Source organism: Mangifera indica, chromosome 12, assembly GCF_011075055.1.
Source record: "Mangifera indica cultivar Alphonso chromosome 12, CATAS_Mindica_2.1, whole genome shotgun sequence".
Classification (NCBI taxonomy): domain Eukaryota; kingdom Viridiplantae; phylum Streptophyta; class Magnoliopsida; order Sapindales; family Anacardiaceae; genus Mangifera; species Mangifera indica.
Window position 1 is genome coordinate 8,439,847 of NC_058148.1, and position 19,738 is coordinate 8,459,584.

Consider the following 19,738-nt stretch of genomic DNA (forward strand, 5'->3'; position numbering starts at 1 on the left):
AACCTAAATTAGTCAATGATTCCTTGAACCCAAACTTTTTTTCTTAAAATTTTAATATTTATTTAATTATGCTAATTTTTTAGCTCGTAGTTTGTAATTTTAGTAAAATAGAAAACTAGTAATTTATAGTAAAATCAAAGGGATTGCACCAACAAAATTGACAAACGGGTAGAAATTAAAGTTTTTCAAACTTAAAACATGAAAATTATTTCATCAAAATTTGGGCGGAGTATAGAAATTTGGTCTAAAATAAAACACGTACGCATTGTTAAAATTTATCAAAGTCCTCTCCTATGATTTTTTAAGATAAAATTTGAAATGTCGTTCAATAAAGAGTTTCAAATAATAATAAAAAAATGATTTATTTATTATTAGACGGTATGCACAAATATAATTATTAATCTTAGGCAAATTGCACCCTTTCAGAAAATCACCTTTAAAATTAAAATTGCAAAAAAAAAAAAAAATTAAAACAAAATTCTATTTATAACTCAGAATCCGATTAAAAGTTCATCAGATTTACCATCTTGATAAGGAAACACTAACAAGCAAAGCAACCGCATCAACGCCTTTACCAGAAAAACCATTGATAAACTGTGACATGAAACCGAACTAGGAACTGTGTTTCATGGTTTGGAGGTGGTTGGTTATTTTTATTTTTATTTTTAAAGAATAATTTTTAGTTCATTCACACTTTAAAGAAGAAGCTGCCTCTGTTTTGGCGCGATCTTTACGACACTGTTTGGTTGCGTTCTAAGCAGCAAACCATTTTCTTAGACGCGCTTGTCACCCTGTGGATAACATTTCCTTCGTTTTCCATTTCGTTTTTGCCTTCCACTTTCATTGCATTAATCTTTAATCCTTCGATTCATGCAAGTTTTTCGGGTTTTTTTTTTTTTAATCTAAAAAATACGTTGAAGGGCAATGGGATTTGTGAGTAGTTTACTGGGGATTCTTGGTTTTGTTATTGGCATTCCTGTTGGACTCCTGGTGGGATTCTTCTTCTTCGTTTATTCTAAGCCCGACGAAGTTGAGGTAATATCAATATTTATTCTAGTTTTGATGGATTGTTTGATTCTGTTCAATGGCTTCGTTGCACGATGGTCTCTTCCAATCTAATTGATTGCTTTTTTTTCAGTTCTTTGATTTCCCTGTGAAAGTGTATGCATTTGTCTTAAATTAGTTTATTTTTCTATTTTCGATTGCTGAGAGTTATGAATTAGTTTTTTTCTCATTTCAGTGGGGCCTGTGATATAAAAGCTAATTGATTTAACAGTCTTCTTCTCCATGCTTTAATTTTTGCATAGAAGCCAATCAGTTTGGTTCACTGATCACGGCTTGCTTGCGCTTGTTGCGCTTTTTACTATGTAATTTGTGATCGTTATTCAACCTTTTCAGTTCCTTTACACACATGCATTCAGTGTATGTAACAGTAAATTTGATGGCTTTTTATGGTCTGAGTTGACGATTTTCTGTCCTATTGTTTTCCAACTTTAGTTGAAATTTTGGCCTCTTTGATGTATTTTTATTTTTCTGACAGGTGTTTCACGTGGTCTAAATCTTTAGTTGGAAATAGATTTTCTGTTCCATGTAATATTGCTGCTTTGAAATGAAATGAGGACTTATTTAGTAACATTTGTATTTACTTTAAAACAAATGAAGTCCAATTTCTCTCTTCAAATCGAGAGGTGCAGAAAGTTAAGTCATTTCCTTAAGTGGAGATAAAATCTTCCTGCACTGTTCATAGTATAAAGAAAAAATTAATTTTTTGAACCAGAGATGGATCTATGTAGATATATATAGAATGAAAGATAGTCTTGACATTGGTTTAGGTGGGATGAAAGAGTGTATCATAGTTCATTTGAGAAGGCCTCGATAGGCACATTTTGCTGTTTGAATTGAAGGAAGCAGAAGCAGTCTTACAATTTTTTTTTTAAATCATGTTGAGTTTCAGGAATTTTTACTTCATTTTTGTTTAACTTTAATAGGCTCAACAAATAAGAGTCTAAAGTTTGTTCATTAGTTTTTGAAATCTGAGATTTTTTTGTTATTGACATTGGTTTGAACTTCACTGCAAAGACAATTTTGTTTTAAGCTTGGATTACTGATGCATATAGGATCTGTGGTTAGGCAACTTGTTGGGCTTAGTTTCTTCATTTATCACGGCTTTACTTATGTTTTCCTTTTCAATTTGTGATTTTTTGTCATTTGACTTCTGTCAGATCCTCAACACATCTTCATTTGACTATAAAGTTGATTGCTCTGTATGGTCAGTCTTCTGATATATTGCTTTTAGCTGGCGTTTCACATGGTCTAGATGCTCTGAAGTTAGAAGAAGAAGTTTCTTTTCATCTTTTTAACCGTTCTTGCCTTGAAACAAATGAAGGATTTAGTAATGTTTGAGCTTCTTTTAAAACATATACATCCAGTTACACTCATGAAATGGAGTCAATGGAGGAATTTGAGTTTTCCCTAAAATAAATTTAAAACTCTTCTTGCTGTCTCTATGTAAATTGAAAAAAATTCCTCTTTATGCACCAGAAGTACATTTGTTGGATGCAATGAAAGACATTATAGCTTGATTCATCAGCAAGGGAAATCATGGGCTTTTTTTATTCTCATTTGAAGGAAGCAAAAGCCCTTGATGTTGTAATTTGTTACTTTGGCAATGAACATACTAACTCTGTGGAATATTTGCTTCATATTTGTTTGAGATTTTGGGCTGTTGGTGAAGAACTCCACTTCAAGATTCTTTTTGTTTTAACCTTGGATTATCTGATGCAGGATCCAGAGATTAAGCCACTTGCTGAGTTGGATAACATCCCTTTATATGAACTGCTTCCTGAAATTCCATATTGGATTAAGAGTCCTGATTTTGATCGAGTAAGCACGCAGATTAGGCTTAACTGATTAATCATAAAATCACTCTTGAGATTATATATGGTTACTATTACTTGTTTTCTCATCTTCTTATCATTGTTACTTTATAGCCTGAAGCCAGTGACTCTGTTGACAATATTACTTTGTTTATACAGGTAGACTGGTTAAACAAGTTTCTCTGCGACATGTGGCCTTACCTTGATAAGGTGGTTTTGTAACTCAAAAGATTCGCATTCTATTGGTGGTTATATTAAACTTTAATTCATTTTAATGCACAGGCAATATGTTCTACGATAAGAAACATGGCACAGCCAATATTTGCAGAGTACATTGGGATGTACAAGATACAAGCCATTGAGTTTGAGAATTTAACTCTTGGGACTCTACCTCCAACGATTCATGGTAAGTTGTATAAGATTTTTCTTTCTTTTCTTTTCTTTTTTTTTTTTGAAGTGTTTACTAAGCCAGTTAACATTTTGTCTCATTTGTTAAACTGAAATTTCTTCTTTTATTGAGCAATGATTAGACTGCTGGATAGTTCAAACCTTTATGACACAGGCTTGCATTCACTTAAAACCTCATAAACTTTTGGTGCATTTGCTCCTATCATAAGTATCTGCTTATTTATATGTTGATATTTTCTATGCCTTCGATTCTAGGATTAAGTTCATATAATTTTTAAGAATTTATGGGATGTTATTGTGGGAAGTTCAAGTCTAAGAAATGGAAACATATGCTGTCAATCTAGAATCATACATAATTAATCAAGTGTTCGTAACAATTTTTGCTTAATCTTGATTATAACAAATGTAGGAAGAACATATTTACTTATTTGAGTTATTTCAATTTCCCAAAGATATAGGATGTTAGTGAAACTTCTCCTTTTTTTTTGCATTTCATTTTAAGTTTACTTCACAATCTTCAGGTATCAGAGTCTATGAGACCAATGAAAAGGAGCTAGTAATGGAACCGGCAATGAGGTGGGCTGGCAATCCCAACACAGTTTTGGTGATAAAATTGTTGTCTTTGCAAATTGGAGTTCAGGTAAGAAGAGTCTGAGGATGAAATAACAGAAGAATGAATCTTTTTAGTTCCTTTAAATATCAAGAAATTATGTTTATTTCATGAGATTGATTCTCCTTCTTCTCAGTTAGTGGATTTGCAAATATTTGCGACACCTCGGTTAACCTTGAAACCTCTTGTTCCTGCCTTTCCATGTTTTGGAAAAATTGCAGTGACTTTGATGGAGAAGGTAAGCAAATTTCTTTTCACTCAAAGGTGCAGACACAATGTCTGTCTCATAATTCAAAGAGAACGGATTAGCGTAGTTTGTATGATAATTTTTTCACTGATCGCAGCCACACATAGATTTTGGAGTTAAAGTTCTAGGAGGGGACATCATGTCAATACCTGGCCTCTATCATTTCATTCAGGTGCTGAATTATTGATTCTCCCTTGGGTAGGGTTTGGGTCTTAATATTGTTTTACACTTTGGTTATTTGTGGATGTTATGTGTGTTTACTTTTGGCTGGTTAAGAATCAACTCATGTTTCTGGGTTCTTGCAGAAATCTATTCAGAAATATGTGGCAAGCCTCTACCTCTGGCCCCTAACATTTGAAATACCTATTTTGGATGATTCAACGTAAGTTTTATTTAATGATTAATCATTTTTTTAATGGTGCTTATTTTACAAGTTTCATGTCATAAATCTAATATAAATTTTTACAAGCAATATTGTTACATTCAAGAAAGATCTTGATATTTCCTTAGTAAAATTTAAAACTTTCAGCATGTTTTGTAAGAAGTAAGCCAATAGATTTTGTGTAGACTTGGGGTACTACATGCGAGGACCTTTCGATTAAGTCAAACTTTTTGGGCTGTATATACGTTAAGCCTTCTTCCAGCTTAAGGGCTGTTGACCAGGTGGCCGGAATCCTGCCTTGTGGCAGAGGTCAAGTCACAGCTGAACTTTAGACACAAGGCTGGAAAGCGTTAAGGAAATAAGGTGGCACATTTGCCAATAGCTACCTAGAGTGTGTAATCCTAACAGGGACTTCATGCAAGTAACCAATCCCTAAAGTGAAGCAATTAAGGCTAGTGAAATAGTGAACAAACTAACAGTGTTACTTATATGTTATTTTTAACTTCTTTTTTTTCCTTATGAATACTTTTGTCATATTTTCTAGTATTGCCATAAAGAAGCCTGTGGGGATACTACGTGTGAAGGTAGTGCGAGCTATGAAACTCTTAAAGAAGGATCTCATTGGAACATCTGATCCTTATGTCAAACTCAACTTGACTGGAGAGAAGTTGTCATCAAAGAAAACCTCTATTAAAAAAAGGAACTTAAACCCTGAGTGGAACGAAAACTTCAAACTTGCTGTGAAGGAACCCCAATCTCAAGTTCTTCAATTACAAGTTTTCGATTGGGACAAGGTTTTTTTCCTTATCCACATTGTTGTTGTAAAGAATGAAGGAAAAAAAAAAATTAGTTTTTGTTGTGTCGACAAAATTTAGTTTTGTCTCAAGTTTGTCAAAAATAATCTGTCTGAGTCCAGTTATACTAAGGATATTTTCTTCGGATTCATATTCACAGGTTGGCAGACATGACAGATTGGGGCAGCAGTTGGTCCCCCTAAAACTACTTACACCCCATGAGACAAAAGAATTTACTCTAGATTTGCTCAAGCACACAAATATTACTGATCCTAAAGACAAGACTCAAAGAGGGAAAATTGTAGTTGAGCTTACCTATGTACCTTTTAGAGAAGACAGCTACAAGTTTGGTACTGCACTATCAGAGAAATATAGCAAGAAGGGTAGCGGAATTAATCAGTCGTTCAATGCGAATGAGCAGACCTTGAGCGCTCCAGGTTTACTATCAATTACAGTCCAAGGAGCTGAAGATGTTGAAGGGGAGCGTCACAGTAATCCTTATGCTTTAGTCCTTTTTAGAGGAGAAAAAAAGAAAACAAAGGTGAACTTCTCTTCTTAACATATACATAGTTTTCAGTTGTGTGTTATATACTGGCCACTTTCCAAGAATCAATCAGATGTTGAATAATTTTTGTGCAGTCTTAGCATGCTTTGGAATGTTTCCGATGATTTGTTTTACTGACTGGCTAAGCATATATTCATTTCTGCAGATGATAAAAAAATGCCATAACCCTCTTTGGAATGAAGAATTCCAGTTTATGCTTGAGGAGGCGCCTTTACAAGAGAAGATACATATCGAGGTTATAAGTAAGCGGACAGGCTTTAGTTTTCGATCATCGGTACCATGAATCTCAATCTTTAACTGGTATATTTTGTTCATATCTAACCATGTATGAGATTTAAGCCATGTTCTTTCATGCAGGAATCATTGGGACATGTAGAAATTAATCTTGCTGATGTTGTCCACAACGGACGCATCAACGAAAAATACCATTTAATCAATTCAAAGAATGGCATTATACATGTTGAGATACAGTGGACAACAGTTTGAGCAATGCAATGCAGATGCATTCCATGTAATTAGAAATTTGAGAGATAGGATGCATTCCATGTAAAATGCTGTGTGTTGGCCAAAAAAGAAACTCCATAGTGTGTAATTAAATTCTTCTGGTTGTTTGGAAATGTTGCCATTGGTACAGGAAGTTGCTCAACTAAATTTATCCATCAAATCAAGTTCATATATTTTATATAAGAAAATTAATTAAATGTCTAAATTCATATGGGTTTGAACATATTATTTTCAGACAACTAATTTAATTTTAGATTCGTGACAAACAGTAAATTTCACAGGACACTGTTCACAGCGTTGAGGAAAACAGTGATTTTTGTGATATACTGTTCAATCGTGGCAAACAGTACATCATGAAAAAATACTGTTCACTTCACATGAACAGTATTTTTGATACACTGTTTACTCACGTGAAAAACGGTGATTTTTTATGAGACTATTCACTTATAGTAAACAATGTACCATGAAAAGTCATTGATCATTTTAAAGTGAACAGTGACTTCGCGATGCCCTGTTCACCACAAGTGAACAACTTACAAAATCATGTAAAAAGGGTATTTTGGTCTTTTTATGTGATTAGGGCACTTTTACTTTATATGAAAAATTTTGAACATTTTTTTGTTTAGTTTCGGGTATATTAAATTAAGATATTTAATTTAATAATTTTAAAAAATAAAATAGCTAAGACATTGGGCCTTGAGTTGATTAGGCTTTGGGCTTAGACATGGATCAGAATAGGCCCATAAATATTCAATTTTAATTCGAATATAAATTATATATACATATTTTTATATATATAATTAGATACACAAATAAAATAATAAATTAATAAATAATATATTATTATATAATAAAATAATAAATGATATATTTAAAAGTATACACACATGTATTCTAATTTTACAAATTTATGCTTATCATCAGGGGTTACTTATTTGGATCCGACCCACTTAAAAACATAGCATGCATGTACACAATCATAAATCTTTTCCCTCAGAATAAAGCATAAGCATCAGCGTTAAAAGCATAAGCATACTCAAAATGTTGGAGATGATATATATAAAATGGAGCCCACAAAGTGCATGGATTAGGTTTGACTTGTTGATGATGATGATGATCATAATCAATACATGTGACATCATAGTTCTGTAAAGCTACTTGTTCCCTCCTCCTCTCATTAATAATAATATCTTTCTAAGAGTAGAAATAATAAATTATAAATTATGTTCAAAGGATTATCTTAAACTAAATTTGGATGTTTCCGATGAGAAATCCGAAACTCTAAATCCTAAATTATAAACTATATTCTAAATTTTATATCTTGTTACTCATATTAATTTTAATATATCAAATTTACACATTTTCTTTCTATTATGGATTGTGAATGTAATAGTAGAAAAAGGAGGGAGGGAGGGAGGGAGGGAGGGAATATGAAGACATCTCAATGATGTTAGTGAGAAGGAAAGTGGGGAGCACAATAAGATGAGTTGATGAGCCTTATAAAAATGGAAGTCAGCTTTGTAGTTGACTTACCCCAGAAAGTCTGGCAAATTTTGAGGGAATCCTATTCTCTTCCTCATCAATTCACAAAGGAGTTTTTTTTTTTTTTAAAATGAAAATTCTTTTGTTAATGGATCTACACTCATTGGCAAATGCTATAGAGAAGCACTCATTATTGTTCTCTTTCTCTTTCTCCTTCTCTCTCAAGCTGTGAAAAGCATGTGTGCTCTCAAAAGAGGAGTAAAAATTTTAAACAAAGAGAAAAAAGGGAGTCATGGGCTTGTTTGGTTCCTTGTTGATGTTGTTATGTTGGGAGAGGAATAACTTTTGCATTTCTAAAAAGATAAAACAATTTCTCCCCTCCCCACCTTTCAAAAGGTTGTCTTTTTAAATGAGTGGGAATACCAATTTTCCCACTCATACCCACCGTATCATTTATCTTCATTTTCATTGTTATCGACATTTTTTATTATTTTTTAATGAAAAACTTATATTTTTTTCATTTATAATATATAACCTTTAAAAATTAGTTTAAATGACAATGAAATAGATTATACATAAGAAAGTATAAATTTAAATTTTTTTTAGAGATATTTCAAGATTAAACACTTGATCTATCTAGTGTTGTGATTATAAAATTGATCACTAAATCAGAGGTTTTATCTATTTAATATGATTAGTTCGACCTCAAAAGGATAGTCATAAGATTAGGGTTTTACCTAACTCGTATGTATGTATGTATAAATATATGTTGCATCTATGATGGTTTGAAATTATGATATACACTTTGGACTAAAATTTGTTGATGCTCCAACACGAAACTTTTGAAAGGAACTAGAAAATTCCACCTCCACTGAAGATGTTGCATGCCCAAAATTTCAAAACTAAAATTCCTCACAGTATTCGATATAAGAAAGAGCAAGACATGATTGAGAAACATGCAGAGAAGAATCAAATTCCATGAATACGTGCCCTCTACTATTCCACAAATAATGGATGCATGCTGGATCCAACTTCCACAATTCTTCTTCTTTTCCATTGGTGACTTGAGAATGATTTCAAACGCTCCATTTTTACCACTCAATATTCCTTCTTTATTTCTTCTTCAACCCTTGCTTCCATTTATTGTTAGTGCCCATAATCAATTCAACGTATATCAAACCCGTTATACAAACATGGAGTAAACCCTAATTTTCATGGAAAGTTTTGAGGCAAATATGATGACTAAGTCACGTCAATTCAGTCGGTGTCAATCTCAAAGAAAAGTATGAGCATGGTTATCTTGAATAACTCTCAACTTGTGGAGTATTCAACTGTTGTTGAGATTAAATTAATTCAAATTCAGAGGACGGGGTTAGCGGCCATATATTTTGAAAATTTCAATGTGGTAGAATTTGACCATTGGATGATAATTCTGAGGCCGGCCTTCTGGGGATTCTTAGAACATGGTTTTGATGAGATTGTTAAATGCTTGATTAACGGAGAGAACATTCATAGGGGTTTAGAAAACCAGAAAGGGACAATTCAATACATATACGTACAATATTTATTAGCTTCTTTGTCGTCACTCCATTTTGATTTGAAATATCATTCTAGATATTTTAGAAATTTATTCTACATGGCTACTGTTGATGTTGAAGTGTGTTCGAGCAAGAAGTATAAAAAATTCAGTAGATTTGAATACAAAAATATAAAAAAGACATAATAAAAAATCAGTTTTTAATTGGGTTCAGCTGAAAAATCTAAGAGAATATATCCGCCATAGTATTATTATTTGAGTAAAGAGAAATTACAAGGTCTTAATGTTGAAATCATGTGAGGGACTCTTTATGTGCTTACTTAGGCATATTTATCTCCTCTTTCCACAGGTTAGAAATTTATACTAGTAAAGGTTAGAATTATATTGCATGTACAATCATTCGGGTAGTATAAAATTTGATGATATATTTGGTATTGTTGTAATCTCGATATAGTTGAAGAATAATTACACTTTAATTATAATTGTTGAAATGAAAAGAAGTGGTCCCCTAACTATATAAAATAATTATTTAATATTTGATAGATTACAAAAATCACGTCAAGTTTGATCTATGTCTTTTGTTTCTAGAAGAAACTATATCTTCTTCAAAGTTTTTTCTATAGGTTGTAAGGTAAAGCGATATTTATCTACTAATTGTTAATTATTTTTAATAGTTAGATTTGTGAATTTAATTGAGAATAAATTTTAATCATATAACAATTGTCATACTTTAAAAAAAGAGAGAGGCACTAATCACCACCCATTTGCTTGAACGATGCTTTTTTACTTTGAGAACTTTAAAAACGATATTTTTCTATATTTAGTAAAATTCTGTTAATAAATTTTACTCAATTTTAGTATAACAAAACTAAAAAGACAAAATTAACTTAAAAGCTGGTTTTTGAAGTTCTAGTATTAATATAAAATAAAATTACTTATATACCCTTATATTAATATTAAAATGACATAAATAGCCCTTTTACCCAACCCACCACAACTCATGCCCCTCTATTCCACCCACCAATATTCTACTTACCTTATTATTTTTTCCCTCTTCCTGTAATACCCCTCTCCAAAGGTCTACCCTTCTAGGTGAGAAGTTACTTTAACTGTTAGGCATAAATAAAACTCTACTTTCATAATAAAACAACTTTATATAAACTCTTTAATCATAATAAAATTCAACATAAATCATAATTATAACCAATCTTTACAACCAAGGGAGCAAAAGATGTTCCATATAATAATAACCATAAAGTGTGTATAGTATGCATATAATAAAGATATAAAACATTAACAATTATATACATTCATGAACGTTCGTATCTTAGGAGTTGTCAATCACTTGCTACCTAAAAGACATGAAAGGAAAAGATGAATGAAACAATTAATAAGTAAGAGACCATTATGCCCTACATTCCTTTTACTCTTATTATTATTATTATTATTATTATTATTTATAATAAGAAAATTTTACTTAAGTCAAACCATCCCAAAGTGACAGTTTTTTTTTTTTATAATAAAAAACTTTATTTAAGTTGAACTGTTCTAAAGTGAATCGTTTGACTATATTAAATAAATGAAACTTTATGTCCAGTAATCAACTACAAAACTATTGAATCAAGTAAGTTAAGAGTTTAATTTTAAAAGTTTTTATAAGAGATTTAAACTCTTACTCTCTTATAATTGAAATTCTTTCTATTGCTACTGAAGCTACCCATTGGGGTTTAATTGTAACAAACTAAGAAATCCTTATTTACCACCTTACATTTCCTATCTGATGAATTTGTCACCTAAGGTACACCTATTAACCCAATCTCCGAAATCATAAAATACAATGTATGATATAAAATATTTTAGAAATTAAGAAAGCTTTTTCATAAAACATTTATTGAAACTATGCTAATTGTATCGATCAAACTAGATTAAAACAATGATTTAATATCGCACATACCATACTCAGTCAAATCAATGCAATACACAAAATTGCTAAAATAACTTAAATACACACTTGTGGGCGTTAGACTTCTATTAAATCCCTAAATCAATTCTCAAAATCACAAAACTCTATTAATTTCTTCCCTTTTCATTCAATCCCCTAATCAATTTTTAACCATCAAATTGAAATTCTAAAGACAAATTCCGCTAGATCATAGCCTAGTCATGTGGCCTATAGCCTTGATAGTCACCCCATCGATCTTCAACTTGCCTCCATTCCATTCAACTCAATCTTTCAACCATAGCCCCTTCCTCAATTCAAATCTATTTGAGAGACATAGACTAAAATGAATTCTCGCAATTGGATTGTCTTATAGGAAGAATCTTTGCACGAATTATGAAATTGTGGATTCTAGAGATAAATCATGATTTTATGGATGTTGTATGTCAAAAATAAATAACAACGTTGTATCAATACCAAGATGATAATGACTATAGGTTAAACATCAACAAACGGTGATGAATTTGTAATGGAGACAATTATTTATAATCTTTGTACATAAATTATATATAAAAAATATATACATATAATTTTCTTGATAAAAAAATTAGATAGAAGACAAGAAAATATCTCTTGTAGAGTTTAATGATAAGAAAGTGTCATTCAGATAAAAATAGGATAAAAAACAATATTCTCTATATAATAATAGTTAATCTCTACCAGTAATATTTCAATATTTCAAACTTAAAAGGTATAAAAAAATTGGATCAATATTTTGTTCACAAAATGTTTTAAAATGGTTTTTCAAATAGGGTTTTACAAAATATTCATAATGAACAACAATAATCTAATTTAATTTTAGTTTCGATTGAGAATATTTTATTAAAGTATCAATGCTTGTAGTGAAGCTAAAATTTTAGGATCCGCCCCACAATATTCTTATTCCTCTAAAGAACATCATATCTCAATATCTTATTTAAAATAAACTAGTTTTTCCAAGAATCATTTTTATTCTTCATTCAAATAAAAAAGTTATGTAAAATTGTCAAAAGAGTTGACATGTGATGATCATGTGCACGTGTGGAATTCTTAACCATTATCATCTCATGTGGAACCAAATTTCGGATAATTATGACAATAAAAAAAATCCCACCATTTTGACTCATGCATGCTCCTCTACAAATCATTCATCTTCATCATCATGGGGTCCATCCCCATCCCCATCCCCATCCCATCCTCATTCATCTCATCATCATATATCAACAAATGTATAATCAATCTCTCAGTAAGAAAAAGATATCCCACTAAGCAAATTTAATTTATTTTAATGTTAGAAAAAGTGTTTTTTGAGAGATTTGACAACAACCCACCTCCACTAAATATTGCTTAATAATGCCATCCATTTTAATAAAGAGGGATCAACTCTCATAAATATATTTTTTTCAAATTTCAAATTAATAAATTTTATGCCAAGTGAATAATTCAACAAAATTTTATCATTATATATGGGTTTCTTATATCACAATAAAAAGTTGGTTAATTAAAATTGTAAAATAATGAAAATACTTTAATTGGGTATTTGGTTTGAATAATATTTTATTATAAAAAATAAAAAATTATTTAAAAAAATATTGTATATAAATAATTACTATATCTGATAAAATTTAGTAAAAATTTATATATATATATATAAATAATGATTACGTTTGATTAGAAATAATAAAAAAAATACTAAAATATTATTTTATTTAAATATCTTTAAGTATAATTATTTTAAAATATATTTTATATTACTTTTTATATTAATTAAAAGTGAGAATATTTTATTTTTAAAAAATTAATAAATAAAAGTAAAATTATAATAAAATCAAAATTATCTTAATAATTTTTTAATATCTAATATAAGGGTATAAGAGATAAAATATATTAGTTGTCATATCACTATTAATAATATAAGAATATCGTAATATTTTATTATTAAAAAATCCAACAAATAAATATAAATAATAAAAAATAAATTATTAAGATAATCTTTTTATAACACAAATCAAACGACTCATAAAATATATATACTATGTATGATTTGGTATGTCAGTTCGGTCATACATAAAATTATATTAAAAACAAATGTAACATCACATGAATGAGTAATGGAGTTTGATAAATGTTAAAAAAAAAGAGTCAATATTTTTTAAATATTGGAATAGCAAAATATATATAAATTTCTTTTTTTGATTTTCTTTAATTTACAAAATTAGAAAAAAAAAAAGAATTCCAAACATGAAAATAGAAGGAAAAGAAAGGGTAAAAACAAGAAAGAGAGGAAAAAGCAGCATGATTGTAAAAAAGCAAAAATGGCTTTTTCTCATTCAACCAGAACGTGCTTTATTAATTTATTAATTTAATTCATGTTATTATGTCTTCGTCTCTCTCTTACTACTCAAACTCAACTCAAATCTCAACAAACAAAGGTCAAAGCTCCCAACTTCTCTTGCAATGGCGGCCAACAACACTTCCTCCTTGCTCTAGTCTTCTCGAATCTCTCCTATGGCGACTCAGTCCCTCTCTTTGACATTTTGAAACCTTCTCTTCTCGATCTCTCCCCAGTACACGCATCTCATTGCAATACTAATAAATAAACTCTACAAAAGAGACCTCGTTAGCCTCCTCTCTCTCACTCTATTCTCTTGGTTTTCGTGCTCCATTTTAACTTTTGTTAAAGACCCCATTAGGCCATTAGGCCATTTCAACGTTACCTCTCTCATTCCAAGAACCCATCTTGGACAAACAAAACACTAAACAGATAACCAAATATCCCAGCAGCAAGACCTCCTCAAGATCCTTTTTTTTTTTTTTTTCATTTTCACTTCGTTTGCAGCTCATTCTTGTTTGGAAGTGAAACATAAATCTGAAATGGGAAGTAAATGGAGAAAAGCTAAGCTAGCTTTGGGGTTGAAGCTTTGTGTGTTTGTACCGAGGACTTTGGATGAATCACCCCCACCTTCTTCTTCAGTTGATGACTTAAGTGAGAGACTATCTAATGCTGCTTTGTTATCTCCTTCTAATTGGGACGCCTGCAGTCGTCTCCCCATGACACCGACGCCATCTTCTCATGGTTTAAGGTTGTCCAGGAGTGGAAGCAAATCCTCCAAGGTTTTTTTTTTTTTTTCGCTTATTTTTTATTTTCAAGCTATTGCTTGTCAAGTTTGAAATGTTTTTGGAGTCGCGTTTTGTTTGGTTGCTGGGAAAATCGGCCGGTCTTCATGCATGTCTTCGATTTGTGATTTTGTTTGCTTGCTTATAAGACTATGTTAAATAGTATTAAACGAATCATTTTCTACTGATTTTAACTTTCTTTTCATAGTTTTGCAACTGAATTGACGGAAAGAACATTTGAAGCTTAGAATATTGAGCCTAATTACTCAGCTTATCATGTCAGTTTTAACTGAATGGAGAATCTCCAGTTCTTAATTACAAGAATGAAAAATCAGTTATTTAAAAATATAATATTTTTTTTCTATTTCAACTGTTTGTTTTAATGCCTTTCCTGCAGACCAAGACAAATTAAATAGCTGTGCAATTTTTCAGCTTCTTGTCTGTGATACGAAAATTTGTCTCAGTACCTTGTGTAATTTTCTCTTTGTCCTGTTTTTTGTTTGATGCAATTGTTAATTTAAAGTAAAAATGGTTGCATCCATCCTGTGGCCTCCTTTTTCTTTCCCCTTTTGTGGCCTGCATGACTCCACACACACAAAAACAGAATAAATAAAAAGGAATGTCTTATTCAATAATGCATAAGTCGAATCGATTAACCAAGTTCTTTCTGATTTCGCAAAGATATGAAATTATTGAGCAAGTTATTTTGTGTCATGTTGTTTTCACCTCTTTAGGCTTGTGGGGTTATTGCTTTTTACTCCTCTTGGGGGAAAGAAAAGCAAGTATGGTATGGTGGCCTAATCTGTTGACTGTTAAAAGGCAAGCTTTCTGGGTGTGAACTTCATCAAAGAAGTTAAAGAAAAGAAAAGAAAAGAAAAAAGATATTATCCCAACAAAGCTATGATTTTCCTTTCTTTGATAGATTGGTTTCTTCATTTTTCTTCCAAGTTGTTTTGAGAGGTCCTTATTATCATCTGTATCACAGTAGTTACTTGATAGCCTTTTGAAATTGACTCTTGATTTATCAAACTTTATTTTCTACTATGTTCTTTATTTGTTGGAGGCCTAACATTGACTACTTTTTGAGCATACTGGCTGTATCTAATCAATTATTCGCTCTCTTCTTTTCTTATTCATTTATTAAATTTTCTAGATATCTGTCTCCCTCCTTGATTGTTACACATTTATTGCTTGGCCTATAGGGCAAGGCCAGACATACCCAATTTTTTTCTGGTAGTTATTGTTTCCTTTTTATAATAAGACATCCTTTTAACATTCTGCCAACTAGAAGAGGTTGTCAACTTATAATAAAAAGGGAGGCAAACAGGGTAACATAAACACGACTTCCTAATTTGTGTAATATATCAGATCCTTGACATATGGCCATAATTGCTACATTGAAGAAAAAATGACCATAAGGAATCCACCAGAGAAATAAGTTTAGCCCTGTGATATATCACTGTATACAATTCCAATCTTAGAAGACTAAGTAGAATGCACAGAGTCAAAATGTTACATGTTATTTTGCTCTGATGGTAAAACTGGAGTTAGTTTTATTGCCCAATCAAGTTAAAGCAGTTCTTTAAGAGCCTTCCCATCACTGAAATTCACATTGGAGTTAGGGGAATTTGGTTCATATTTGAGGATGGAATAGGGTTTCCAACTCTTACCTTACAGTTAAATTGATTTCTTTGTGCCTTTCTGCATTTTATCTAGACTGGATGGCCAGAATGAATGCAGGGACAAATACGTCAGTTTCTAAATTGATCATAGTGCTTAACAAGTTTTAGCACCAGGTGTACGGTTTTTCATATTTTATCATTTGATTTATTAATGAGTAGCATGTGTGTGTTTGTCAGATTAATGCTGGTAACAAACTTAGTCAGATTTTCTTTGATTCTTTTATGAATAATCTCATATGTTTTGTTCTCCTGTTACGCATTTTCAGCAAACCTGCTCAATATGTTTGACAAAGATGAAGCAAGGAGGAGGCCAAGCTATTTTCACTGCAGAGTGCTCACATTCCTTCCATTTCCACTGCATTGCTTCAAATGTAAAACATGGTAACCAAATTTGTCCAGTATGCAGGGCAAAATGGAAAGAGATCCCCATGCAGGGTCCTGGCTTAGATCCTCTCCCTGGGAGGGCAGCAATCAATCCAATAGGCTGGCATCAAAATGATGCTTTGATGACCGTGGTTCGCCGTATACCTCCCCCTCGTCGAGACTTGAGTCGACGGCACATTGTTCCTTTATTTCAGGCTCCTGAGCCAAGAGTATTTGATGACGATGAATCCTTGGGCCATCAACCAGTGTTGCCTGACCAAAGCTCCAGCAGTAACACTGTTGCAGATACCAGTTCTGTTAGAGCTGTAGAAATTAAAACATACCCAGAAGTTTCTGCTGCAGCACGGTCCAATTCTTATGATAATTTCACTGTTTTGATCAATCTCAAAGCCACTGCTAATATTACTACACAAAATCTCAGCATAAATCAGACAAGTTTGCCTCAACTTTCTCAAGCACCACGTGCTCCAGTTGACCTAGTTACTGTACTTGACATCAGTGGAAGCATGGCTGGTACCAAGCTTGCACTGCTAAAACGAGCAATGGGTTTTGTCATACAAAACCTTTGCTCCAATGATAGGCTCTCAGTTATCGCCTTCTCTTCCACAGCCCGCCGCCTCTTTCCCCTACGTCGTATGTCTGACACAGGACGGCAGCAAGCACTTCAGGCTGTTAATGCCTTGATTGCAAATGGTGGAACCAACATTGCTGAAGGTCTTAAAAAAGGTGCTAAAGTTATGGAAGACCGTAAGTATAAGAATCCTGTGGCAAGTATAATATTGTTGTCAGATGGGCAGGATACTTACACAGTTAACTCTTCTGGTGGCAACCAACCTCAACCCAATTATCAGTTGCTCCTTCCATGGTCAATAAATGGAGGTGATAACAGTGGATTCCAGATTCCAGTGCATGCTTTTGGCTTTGGTACAGATCACGATGCTTCATCAATGCATTCAATTTCAGAAACCTCTGGAGGGACCTTTTCTTTCATTGAGACTGAAGCCGTGATCCAGGATGCATTTGCACAATGCATCGGAGGGCTTTTGAGTGTTGTGGTGCAAGAGCTGCAAGTGGGAGTAGAATGCATTCACCCAAGTCTCTGTCTTGGCTCATTAAAAGCAGGAAGTTACCCAAGCCGTGTGACTGTTGATAGACACACTGGATTTATTGACATTGGAGATTTATATGCTGAAGAAGAGAGGGATTTTCTGGTATCAGTTAATGTTCCAGCAGAGTCATCCAGTAATGAGACTTCATTGCTAAAAGTGAGATGTATTTATAAGGATCCTTTGACGAAAAAAATGGTAACGCGAGAAAGTAATGATGTCAGGATTGAAAGACCTGAAATTGTAGGACAAGAAGAAGTATCAATTGAAGTGGACAGGCAACGTAACCGGCTCCACGCAGCAGAGGCAATGGCATTGGCTAGGAGTACAGCTGAGCAGGGAGATCTTGTTGGTGCAGCTTCCATCCTTGAAAATTGTCGACGGCTACTGTCAGAGACCATGTCAGCTAAATCGAACGATCGACTCTGTCTCTCATTGGATGCTGAGCTCAAAGAAATGCAAGAGAGGATGGCGAGCAGGCATGTGTATGAGTCATCTGGCAGAGCATATATTCTTTCAGGACTGAGCTCACATTCATGGCAGAGAGCGACGGCAAGAGGTGACTCCACCGACGGGTCAAGTCTTGTTCAGTCTTATCAAACCCCATCAATGGCTGAGATGCTCAATCGATCACAAGCTATGTTGCTGGGTAGTCCATCAACTCAAAGGCTAATTCAACCGTTATGGTCATTCGGATCTCAACCAAAACCAAGGTGATATTTGAAGTATACATTTCAAATATTTTCCATCACCTTTTAAACTATATTTTTCACAGTTTTGTTTGGGCAGGGAGATAGATATATTGGAGATATAAGAGGGGTTTTTTGGGCTATGGTTTTTGCTCATCTTTGTATGTGTAAATGAATAAGAACTGGGGAAAGGGCAAGCGAATATATTTGGGAGAAAAGAGAGGAACACTAGGTAGGCTTTACAACATATTTTTGTTTGTTTTGTGTTGCTGGGGTTGTGTACATTAGAGAAATGACTTCTCTTAGAAGAACTGGGCATAAGTTTGTAATTGTGGAAATGTTTTGGGTGAATCCTTCACCTAATATATAATTACTTGTTCTCAATTCTTTATATAAAGTCTTGTTTTTGGAATTCTAGAGGTTTGATCGATGAGTCTTAAATCCAAACCTTTTCACACAGGGATTTCACATGCTTGTTACTCAAATTATCTATGGACTGAACATTATATCACATATCACACTGATGTATAGTGTTCAAAAGTTTGTACTGTAACCGCGTTATAGTGATCTAACAACCAAAAAAGTCACAAATCTACAGATGGGCAGGCCTGAAAAAGATGAAGCTTCTCAACTTTATTCTACAGGGCTTATGTGTAATCAAACTCTGGCGAGTCAACACCTCTGCAACAATTTCCTAGGCCGAGTATACAGCACAAAGCATCAGTCAGTGATCAGTATGACACATGGTATTGCTCTTTTTTATTCTTTTAATCCTTTAGGTTTATGGTACGAAAAAAAGCTCAATTCCAATGAAAGTCTCACCTTTCTCGGAATGGACATTACCTGTTTCCTTTATTTTCAGTTTAACCTCAGGACTTAAACAAAGTCTAAAGCAAACAAAAGAGAGTATCCAAAGATGAGTTAATCTGATATTTTTTTCCAAGGCCAAAAAGCTTATGCCCACCCGAGCTTTGTTGAATCCCTAAGTTGGTATCCAATAATTATTAAAAATTCAAACTCCCGTATGTTAATAATTAAAATTAATAAAATCAGTTAGTTTTAAAAATAAATTTGTTATTTAACTAATAATATATTAAAAATACTAAAACTTCATCCACTTATCTTTTTGATTTATAAAACTAATAATTTTCTTGTAAAATTAAATTTTGACAAATTACATTTTTCCTTTGCTAGATTTCCATTTCTACGGTACTCTCTCCCTTTGACAACCTTCTCCCCTTTCTCTGGCATCTTCGTCATCAATGAAGACAATCAAACAAAATTTTCATCGCACAAATCTTCAATTGGTCAAAATCTTTGTCACACAAATCTTCGATCAAACAAAATCTTCATCGCACAAATCTTCGAACAAAATTT

General features: G+C 32.5%; 2 protein-coding genes across 4 annotated transcripts; both read left to right on the forward strand.

Moving 5' to 3' along the window:
- The first annotated feature begins 679 nt into the window (after positions 1-679).
- On the forward strand, positions 680-6,494 carry LOC123192766 (synaptotagmin-3-like). Of its 3 annotated transcripts, XM_044605414.1 has the most exons (12): positions 680-1,035; positions 2,785-2,883; positions 3,036-3,086; positions 3,159-3,282; positions 3,806-3,924; positions 4,031-4,132; positions 4,239-4,313; positions 4,447-4,523; positions 5,068-5,317; positions 5,478-5,858; positions 6,028-6,156; positions 6,240-6,494. In XM_044605414.1, the coding sequence occupies exons 1-12, from the start codon at positions 925-927 to the stop codon at positions 6,366-6,368; spliced, it is 1,647 nt and encodes a 548-aa protein (XP_044461349.1). In that variant the 5' UTR covers positions 680-924; the 3' UTR covers positions 6,369-6,494. The 3 variants fall into 3 exon arrangements, with proteins under 3 accessions (XP_044461349.1, XP_044461348.1, XP_044461350.1); XM_044605413.1 differs by lacking the exon at positions 680-1,035 and having other exon boundaries at positions 1,670-2,883; XM_044605415.1 differs by lacking the exon at positions 680-1,035 and having other exon boundaries at positions 1,670-2,883; positions 6,028-6,124.
- A 7,272-nt stretch (positions 6,495-13,766) lies between these two features.
- On the forward strand, positions 13,767-18,752 carry LOC123230367 (E3 ubiquitin-protein ligase WAV3-like). The gene is made up of 2 exons (XM_044656556.1): positions 13,767-14,497; positions 16,449-18,752. The coding sequence occupies exons 1-2, from the start codon at positions 14,258-14,260 to the stop codon at positions 18,387-18,389; spliced, it is 2,181 nt and encodes a 726-aa protein (XP_044512491.1). The 5' UTR covers positions 13,767-14,257; the 3' UTR covers positions 18,390-18,752.
- Positions 18,753-19,738: the final 986 nt, after the last annotated feature.